Source organism: Hydractinia symbiolongicarpus, chromosome 8, assembly GCF_029227915.1.
Source record: "Hydractinia symbiolongicarpus strain clone_291-10 chromosome 8, HSymV2.1, whole genome shotgun sequence".
In the NCBI taxonomy this organism is placed as follows: domain Eukaryota; kingdom Metazoa; phylum Cnidaria; class Hydrozoa; order Anthoathecata; family Hydractiniidae; genus Hydractinia; species Hydractinia symbiolongicarpus.
In genome coordinates this window covers 29601698-29612173 of record NC_079882.1, presented here as the reverse complement: position 1 = coordinate 29612173, position 10476 = coordinate 29601698, and the positions used below count along the sequence as shown (strand labels likewise).

Genomic DNA, 10476 nt, shown 5'->3' with positions numbered 1-10476 from the left:
AGAGTAAACCATAAATACGTATGACTATATACCAATTAATATAGTCCATTATAAAATATGTATACCTAAAGACAAAAATATATATATATATATATATATCTCTGACTGCAAACATATATGACCTATTAATTAAATATGTATTCCTGAATTATACAATTATATGGTTAAAAAATATGCAAAAATAAGTTTGGTTTAGCCTTGCGAGTGTCTGTATAATAAGTTAGAAAAATTATTGACTAATACTTTTTGATCCCTTGACCTCAGTTTTGTAATAGATGTTGTTGTGAATAAAAGTAAATCCCCCTTCATAAATCTTTTTGTTGTGCAAATTTAATTCACAAAAAGACTTTAACATCAGAGTAAACCTGAAAGTATGCGCCCCCACGTTTCATATTTTGGCCTCTCCAAAGTACACCTAAAGTAAAAATATAAAAATGCCTTAGCATTACCATAGCAACAATAATTTGTCACATTTTTTTGAAAACGCTCGTTGCTTGTTTTTTTTAAAAAAAATTTGTAAAAAAATTTTTTTGCTCTCTCTTTTGTGTTGGAGGGGAGATTCAGACATTTAAAGTCATGTATACATCGTGAAAAACGAACATTCGAAAAACAAAATTCCTCGTCAAAGAGTTTTTCACAACCTGACCTTTACAACAATAGCCTTTTTAAAGATGTGCAGAAGATGTTAAGCGAACTACCGACAACTCGTTAAATATTTACAGTTGGTAGGGAATATAATACATAGAGTTCATTTGAAAAATATTTTACCGCCAACAATGACCATGATTCCAAACTGACTTGTTGTTAACTTTATATATATTGATAAACCCTATCCGCCTATAACCCTATTGCATGGAGGTGTCTAAAAGATAAACATTGAAACTCAGTAAGTATTGTAGCCATGCAACATAGCATTAAAGAGTTATTAAAAAAAACCGTCAGGAAAAAAAAATAAACCAAAGTTTATAACTTGTAAATTTGCTCAAACAAAAAAGCAGCTAATCTTAAAATTATAAAAAAGATAAGCTTTCTTGAGTAATTATGTATGGATCTTTTTGCCCTAGTGTGGAGTAATTTGGGAAAATAAAGAACCTTTTTTTTCACATTGTAGTAGAAGGAAACATTTTTTGCATCTTTGTTGACATAAGAACATTATTGTTAAAAAATATTCACATACTTAGAGATGACTTTTATCTAATTGGTTAATTAAAGTTCCTGTTGCAATAATTTTTTTTATTTACATGTAAGAAAAAGGATGTTATTGTACCCATAAACTGCTGGAAACCAAGGGTTGAAATTTTTTTATAAACAGGTTTTACAACCTATGCTGTATAACCTACTGGTAAATAAATTATTTTGTAATTGAAAGTTAATATACTTCAAAATCATAGTATATCAATCACCTATTTAAACTTTATCAGGTAATATTTGTTTATTTATTTTGGAAAACTGTTTCTTCCGTTAAAAAAAAAAAAAAACAGTAATCATGCTTTTATGTAACAGACATGAAAAAGTGAGAATTTATATTTTTAAAACAGCTAGTTAATTTTATCTCATGTACACATATATAATTTCAAAAATAATTATATTTCATGTACATACTATATATATAATTTTCAAAAATGTTCGTGTATTTGAAAAAATTGAGCATCATATAAATAAAATAACATCTTACAGATGACAGATATTTAAAGATTTGAATTTTCTTTGCAGTCACCTCCAATAATAAATTAGGCAAAAATTTCATCAATTAAAAAGAAGAAAAAAATAACACAACTGATAGTAAAGTACTCTAAAGAAATAATTTAGTTAAAGAAACTTTCAGAGATAAAAGACTGTCAAGCACTAGTAAAAACTAAGTTAGAGGTGAAAGTAAAGAAGAACCACTCTATACATACCCTGTAAGTTGTAAATGTTTCGGCAGCTGCATCTATTATCATAATATAAATACTTTAAAATGAACTCTATATGACACATTACACTTACTTCAAATTTTTTGTAACTTTGAACATTGGTCCATGCCCCGGAATCAAATAATCACACATATTAACAATTTTTTTCCTGTGCAGTTGTTGTGACTCAACATTTTCACTCACTGTTTGCCATATTCCATCATCATGTTTAGATTCAAACAAATCCCCACAGATGCCGACCACACCATATTTTTTGGTATTATAAACAATAACTGTCACATCAGCGTGTGTGTGACCAGGTGTTGGTACAATTTCTATTTCATTTTCAACTAACACAAATGAAAAACCCTTTTTAAAATTATGGCTCAGATACTCATGCCCAATGTTTATATCGAATCCAACAATTTGTTTAGCATGTGGGAACAAATTCAAGTTTCCAATATGATCTGAATGACCATGCGTTCCCACAACTACATCAATGTCTCCTGGATTTAGATTATTATCCTTTAATCTTTCTAACAGTTGATCTTTCTCCCAAGGTCCTCCAGTATCGACAATAACATTTATAGATCCCCTGATTAAAGTTGATGTTCCACTAGCTTTATAACCTTTATCGTCTGTGTAAGCATAACCTTGCTGTAAAACGATTATTTCAAAACTCATGTTGATTTGCTACCAATTTATTGAATCAACTAAAACTGCAAACTAAAAACAAAAGATGAGTTAGTACAAGTTAGAAAAGCCTCATTAAGTGCTTCATAAAAATACTAAAATATCACCAGGCTCTTATATCAACGAGATAAAATTAAATCCATGCAAAACAGAGAAAGGATTGGTGAAAAATACGTTTTCACATACAGAGATCCAGTGTAACTGTCATGCTAGGGAAATTTGTGTTCATAATCTATGTTTACCTTGTTGACTAACATTAGTCAGCATACTTTTAAATACAACGCTTTAACAAGAAATTTGTGAATACAGCTTAAAAAAAATTACCGTACTCAAAGTACCAATTAATATTTAATTTAGGAACTGAAACTGGACATCCTGACAGTAAATGTAAAATAATGATTTTCACAAAACATTCACTAATAATTAGACATTTTTATAACTTTTACTTAAGCTATATTTTAAAATCAAATTTATGCTTTGGCAACTTAGTTTGCTACTTTTAATTAAATCTACAAAAATGATACACAATATAGTATAAACTGACAATCAGGATGAAAAAAAAACAAGTCAACTTACAGAAAACTGAGAATATTGGCAGAAAGTGATTTGCAAATTTTGATAAAGTAATTTTGTGCAAATAAGGTTTTGAAATATAACAAGTAGCTGCTAAGATAGTGGATATCTTAGCAGATATAAAAAAAAATCAATGGAAAAGAAACTTATTTTTAGAAGAGATATAGGGAGATTTTCCTGCTTACTCAGCTCAAAATAAATCAAGAAAATAATATTGCCAAAGGGTAATATATAAGTTGCAAAGAAGAAAAAATTTAAATATTGTTTACTAAAGGTAGCCTTTCAAGTTTCTTTACTCCCATGCACCATTAAGGCCGCTGTTTTTATTAACTGTACAAATTTGAATTTGAAGTCAATAAGTTTAAATAAATATCTAATAAAATTTGATCAAATGAACAACTAGAACAAATGTATGATGATAATCTCCAACTTTTATTTTCGCAGAAGTATGGTGGTAATTGTGGCAAAGCAGGATTGTATATATCGAAATTATTTCCTTTAGTAAACAATTGGGATGTTAGCATACCAGAGAACAACTAATTAAATTGTGTTTGACTCAGTTACAATAGCTGGAAAATTAAATCTAAAAACATAAACGTCCAAACAACAAACTAAAATTACCACCTGCACAATTTAACAATATTTATTTATGTAGGATATATAATATTAATATATAGTGATATAGAAAATATTTGGCTTACAATTACACTTCAAATAAACAAACAAACATACATGTAGCAACTTTATGACTGTGCAATAACACACACATCTGATCAATGAACACTGCTATAATTTCTCTTCAAAAAACTTAGTCTGAACACAACATAAATAAATTTCGAAAGTAAATAGAATAGAATAATCCAAATCTTTAAACCACAAGAATTTCAAGGCCATCACCACACGTCTTTTTAAATGTCTTACTTATATGCACTGATTCCATAATAAACAATTCTTGATGTGACTTTACCCCATTAATAACTTAACAATAATAACAAAAGCATTTACACCAATGAGTGGAATTCGCATTACAGTTCGGACTGATCGGATTAAATTGAGTAATTGTTGCTTCACACCAGGTTGGTCACCAAACCCAGCCATTTGATCAGCTCCCCACCCAACTTTTGACAGAAATCTCTCTTCATTCAATACAGCCATTGCATTAATAACAAGAAGAATTACTTCTAGCAAACTATACAAACCAAATGCCATAGTTTTGTTTTAAATCTAAATAATAGAAAATAACATGGATGGTATGTGGCGTCAGGCTAAACATAAAAAATAATTTATTGGCCGATGCCTGGGTAAGGGTTTCAGCACTGACCAGTCAATTTGGATTTTATTTTATTTTTACTTTTAAACCATGCCTATCTACGATGCACCAGTTTAGGAAGCCTGCAATAAAAAGCAGTAAATATGAAGACCATAAGGTATAGAGAACAAGTCCCCTATCCTTCATACTGACACTCTGCTTGTTCATTACACTGAGACTCCAACAAAAAACGGAAGACCATATACAACCATGCCACAAGTCAATTTGACCTTCATTGTCACAGTGAATATTGCAATAAGAATGCAAACTCATACCAGTTAAATATAACTAGGACATGGAAGAGCAAAGATGTCCTGTACCTTGATATAGCATTTAGGCAAATGTTTATGCGATGTAATACCAAAAAAACATTTTGAATAGAGTTTAAAAAATGTCAAGAAATATATTTGAATAACTATCTCAAATAAACAGTAGCCAATCTGCATGCACATGACGTAACAACATTGTTTAGAACATAATTATATATATTTATATTTCTAAGAAGGTAAATACAAAAAAAATAAAAAACTCTAAAAAATAAAAAACAGAGAATTGTATCAAAAACCCTTACTACAGTACAAAATTATGTTTCAGGTCTATCAATAAGTGGCAAAGTGCACACAAATACGTGCTAAATTCTGAGAAATGTGATAATAGCTGAGCCATTAACTGCTTTCCCAGTTCCACAAAAAAGTTTAGCTAGCTAAGCCATTTTTATTTTTAAACTTGGTTTCTGAATTTGTTTTTCTAATAATTTGTTTTTTATTTAGATCAACATGAAACACATTTTAGTTTCAAATTAAAAAAAAAATACATAGCCGGTTGTACTTGTAAGTACAATTACGCAGACTTGCATGTCTAGGCATCAGTTTTAAACCACGGTTACCAACTACAAAGGGGTCTTGTTGATGATATCTTAGTCTATGTAATTCTTTATCTAGGTCAAGAGTCAGTGGATTAGCTAGAATGTACAGGTTGGCTTTAAATAGGCTTTCATTGGTTAATTCCTTCACAAAAGAACAAAAATGATTATTTTTTCTGGGGTGCAAGAACATTATATTACATTATAACACTAGGAAAGTATAGTCATTAGGACTAAAAGTAACGATCCTACAATGCTTAAAAATGTTATTTGAAGTGCTGGTATTATTGTCTGTTAGAGAAAAATTAAATAATTAAAAGATAAAAGGAATTTTGGACAATAACAAAATATTAATTAAGTTAGGATTTTTATGATCCATTGATAGCATTGTAATTATAAGCTGCTGTTCAACTTTCCATAATTTAATTAAAGCATTGTTTGTTCCACAAGTAGCCACATAAATATTGTTTGTTCCACAAGTCACAAAGTTTTATTATGACTCAACTTACAACTTTTGATATTTCAGTTAAAATTCAAAGCTGTGCAAATTGCTGGAACTTGTATTGTTACCCACACCAAAACAGTAACTCCTTTTCAGGGGCGAAGAAATTCTGCTTTGTCACATTCTCAAATTTTTTTTGCAATTTTTATATTTCGTGTTAGCTTGCACAAACAAAATTATTAAAGCTTGGGACACGCGATTGCAGATACAAGAAAAATAACTACAGAAGCAATTAAATAATCTAAAGCTTACCTAACACTTTAAAAATAGCTTATTTGTTATATAATATAATATACCTGTTTATACCATGTTTAGAATTAGTATTTTAGCATTTATTAAGCAAAATTCAAAATAATAAAGCAAATATTAAGTCACATTTTCTTGTGTTTACTACAATTCTTTTGTCAAAAGCCACCATGTATGGTAACAAATTTTTGCATTAAACCCAGTTTAACATTACCTCCCAGATGCCAAAAAAACAACTTAAACAAAAGTAGAAGAGTAAATTATTACAACAAGTTTAATGATTATAAAATATTTTCTTGTGCTATAGAAGATCTAGCTCTTTCATCTCTTACTCATTTTTTGTATCACATACGTGTTTCACCCTCATATCAAAAAACAAAACAAGTTATTACTCTTTTTAGAACCTGTTACAAATATTAAAAAACAAAACTGCTTGGCATATATTATAATTACCACTTTGTATATAAAAATACAAGCACATGAGTAGGTCAGCAAACTTATCTTCAAAGAGTTGACATCACAAGCCCTCCTGCAAGGAAATTTATTTAGCTACATTCGAGACACAAGATAGCGATTCACACAAAGCTTCTTCACTACCTATTAATGTGAACTGTAGCCTAATCAGGTGTTTATCAACTGTTATATTATTAGTTATATACCTGATTAAAAAGATATTAAAGTGTATGTAACAAAAAGCTTGGTGCTGAACTTAACAGAGAGTAAAATAGTTGAAAAAAACAATTCCAATGTACTTTCAATCTTATATATTTACGAGGTGCCAACTTACTAAAAACATCCGTATACATGAGGACAAGCTCTAAAATTTGCGTTTCAAATTCGCCAATAACTCAAGAAAATTCCCTAAATTGTCTGAATTATTCTTAAACGCGCGAATTATTCTCGAAATGCAAAAAACACTTTCAATAGTGTGACATTATTATTTATATTTTATCGATTATATTAATTTGAATCAAATAAAGCTTTTTTAAAAACTCTACGCAAGCAGACTTTATTGACAAAGTTTGCTTGTAATACTATCACAGTGTATCTGCCATTGTGTTTTCCACCAAAGTTCTGTGCAGAACTTTTGTGCTACAAGGTTCGATGTTTTGTTGTTATTTAACTATGAAAGGCTTGTCAGATCATGCATTCTTGATTTGATTGACAAACTAATGCTGACATAAACTTTTTATTCTTGACACAGTAAGTTTCTTTAAGGGTTCCCAGATAAAGCCTTGATGTTTTACTACAACCATAAATGATTTTCAAAATGGATTTGTGCTTTTTTGACAAGCCCACCTGAAAGCCTGAGCTTTTTTGCTGTTTTTCAGTGAGTCAGCACCATCTATATTACAATACCGGTATACGTCTACCTGTCGGTCACGCAAAATGGCACCACAAGTAGTGAGACGCGTGCAATGCAGTATAAAAAAAACGGTAAGCCCGTGGATTTTACTACAGCAGCCCACGAACCAGTTGCAGGCTTGGTAAGGAAACGCATGCGATCACACGCGCACACGCCCACACACATGCAAAAAAATTTATGCAAGCGATCTATCGCTCACCTAAGAGACTATTTCTCAGAATTTTTAGAGATCCTACGATATAGTTTTCTCACATTTTAAGAGAATCTACTAAATAAACATCACCAAAAACACAAAGCTTATGAAAAACGATCGTGTTATTATGAAGAACATGAGATAAAGAGAACAAAAGATAAAGAGAAAAGGTCGGCCCCTTTCCTTCATGCTGACACTCTTATGCTCGACTGGTGCATTGTACTGAGACTCAAACAAAAGACGGAAGACCATTTGGAACCATGCCGCAAGTCATTCCAACCTTCATCGTCACAGAGAAAACTGCGAGAAGAGTGCGCACCCATGCAAGTTAAATATAACATGGGAGAGGTTAGGTGTCCTGTAATACAGCTTTCGGACGAATGCTCTTGTGATGTAATAACAAAGAAAAAACATGTTGAATAAAGTTTTAAAAATATAGCAAATCTGCCAACACATCATCGCATTCAACTTTGTACTTGTGGTTAATACATTTTAAAAATTCATTTTTATTGGGTTTCGTTTTAAGACTGGCATTCCTGCATCTGCAAAAAGAAAAAAAAAAATTTTAACGGTGACCTAAAAAAATAATTTCAACCCGTGCTATGTTACTGACCCGGTCAGGCGACGACAAACACAAATATTTTAAATCCAGCATTTATCACTAACTAAAAGAACTCAGGCTACAGAAATACTGTAGTGCTATACGATAAGAGGGTGCCAATAAGCCGCAAACGCCCACATATATATTTGGGTGACTTTTCAAATAAAATTGGCAGTTGTCCCCCAAAACTGCCTGCACTTTCCCGAACTTGCCCGGAACATTCCCGAAATGCAATTCCTTGTAACAAACCATGCGGACAATGATTGGGAAGAAGGCGCTTGAAGAGAAATGAGTTAATAAAGTTTATATATAAGTTATTTATAAAGTGAACTTTTTCAAAAACCATCAAAAACAGTTCTTCTAAGCATTTTGCTACCACATAGTAAGTTTATTTTAATTTTTATAATTTTTTTTAATCATATATTAGTGTCTGCTTTTTTATTCTTCGGGCATTGATCGGGCCTATGCGGGTTTTTTCGGCGAATACTTGAATATTTTTCAAAAAGCCAAACTCCCCTGAAAACGCCCGCACTTTTTACGGCGTATGGGGCTTATCGGCACCCTCGTTATTCAATTCGTAATAGTAATCGAAAAAATTGTATATTGTATTGAAAAGAAGTCCAGTAGTTCTTTCTCCCACACGACACAACAGGCAATAAGCCAGCCCTGCCCTCAGTTTTGTGAGGAGAGATTTTCTGCAGACTCTAACAATTGAGTCTCCTGTACAGTTTTTCTTCATGTTAAACTGTGCTGGTGACAAGCATTTTCAAAGCATGTCACTGGCAACTTCTGCGATATATATACAACATAATGATGTCCTAACCTAATAAGTTCATCTAGAAACATAAAAAGCCAGTTGGCAGTGAACTATTAACCTAATGAAGTTCACTATCCAGAAAGTATGTCAATAAGACTTGCACTTCCATTTTCATTTGTTATTGTCTTAGGAGATCAGTGCATCGAATTTATGAGAGGTCTAGCCTTAATAAAAGGTGAATGACGAAAGATATTGCCAGCCGAACAATTTCACTGCAACAAAATATTGCCAACAGAATGCCAACGCAAATCCGTTGAAATAAATCTCACAACATTATATTTCCAATGTAGAAAAATTATAATTTTAAGAGCTCTCGATCAAGCATTTTTGTTGATATTTTTGATCAGCGACGACTGGATCATTTTTAGTTTTATTTAACAGATCAAGCATGTGCATGTCGTAACTTTTTGTTTCATTGACCACTCACGTAAACTAATTTGCACGAACTTTTGTGATCGCATGTGGATCGCTCACGCAGAATAATTTACGTGAGTGATTTAGTGCTCGCAGGGGTAAATTTTCTCGACCGGGCCTGAGTTGTATATATTCCCATGAATCTTGCTATGAATTTGCCTGAATAGCCACTTTCGCCTAAGTGATCCTTCTTTTCTTGCCTGTCAGGATGCGCACACATATACTTTGAAAACATTAGCAACTCATCTAGCTATAGCTTAGGCTAGTTGCGCGGCTAGATATAGAGCTAGCTAGCTAGCTATATTATATCTTGCATAAAATAAAATACTAAAAATTGGCAAATCCCTCACCAAATTAGTCGAATCGCAATAATATGCAGCTAGTGTAGTCCTGTCGTTTCTCTCTTAATTTTTGATGTGTGTCTGAATAAAAATAAGAGTCTGAAGGAGGAGAAATGAGTTTTCGTTCACTTGCCCAAACCAGAGACACGCAGCAGCTTTTGTTTTGTTTTCCACACCAACTATTTGCAGGAATATTGGTTTACACTAAACGCATTGGTAAAAAATAATAATGGACATCGCTAACCCTGTACAAAACAATTTTGCACACGGCTCACAATTAGAAGGCTTTGCGTGTGGTGTGCAAATAGAGTGTGGACATGTGGTAAGGAATACAGGCTAAATATCAAACATTTTCAAAATTAGCGTTACTAAAGGAACCGGCAATAAACAAAAAAGTGCTGCAGTATCTCTGCATGTCATACAGTTATCGACATTTTTTCAAGAACTGCAGCAATAACAGACCCATCTTAAAAAGCGAAAAAATTAAAAAACTAGTTCGAATACCCCTTTCCCGAACTTCATAAATTATAATAATTATAACGTCATCCAAAATGGTTCTATGCTCTTCAAATAAGGATATTCAAATAGAATATCAAATTAACATGACAAAACTAAGTTTTTTAGAGCAATATAAATTTCTGGTTGGATTTTATTTATATTTGAAGAA

General features: G+C 31.7%; 2 protein-coding genes across 2 annotated transcripts; both read right to left on the bottom strand.

Moving 5' to 3' along the window:
- Positions 1 to 662: 662 nt before the first annotated feature.
- On the bottom strand, positions 663 to 2644 carry LOC130655871 (metallo-beta-lactamase domain-containing protein 1-like). Its single transcript, XM_057458686.1, has 2 exons — positions 1987 to 2644; positions 663 to 862 (listed from the first exon to the last, which is right to left on the bottom strand). Exons 1-2 carry the CDS (start codon positions 2574 to 2576, stop codon positions 838 to 840), a joined length of 615 nt encoding a protein of 204 aa, XP_057314669.1. The 5' UTR covers positions 2577 to 2644; the 3' UTR covers positions 663 to 837.
- Positions 2645 to 3351: 707 nt separating this feature from the next.
- LOC130655872 (immediate early response 3-interacting protein 1-like) lies at positions 3352 to 10008 on the bottom strand. The gene is made up of 2 exons (XM_057458687.1): positions 9819 to 10008; positions 3352 to 4382 (listed from the first exon to the last, which is right to left on the bottom strand). The coding sequence occupies exon 2, from the start codon at positions 4365 to 4367 to the stop codon at positions 4122 to 4124; it is 246 nt and encodes an 81-aa protein (XP_057314670.1). The 5' UTR covers positions 4368 to 4382; positions 9819 to 10008; the 3' UTR covers positions 3352 to 4121.
- Positions 10009 to 10476: the final 468 nt, after the last annotated feature.

Coding starts and splice junctions, on each gene's coding strand:
- LOC130655871 (XM_057458686.1), bottom strand. CDS start 2,576: ATGAGTTTTGAAATAATCGTTTTACAGCAAGGTTATGCTTACACAGAC. Junction 863..1,986: donor AAAGTTACAAAAAATTTGAA/GTAAGTGTAATG, acceptor TTTATCTTTTAG/ACACCTCCATGCAATAGGGT.
- LOC130655872 (XM_057458687.1), bottom strand. CDS start 4,367: ATGGCATTTGGTTTGTATAGTTTGCTAGAAGTAATTCTTCTTGTTATT.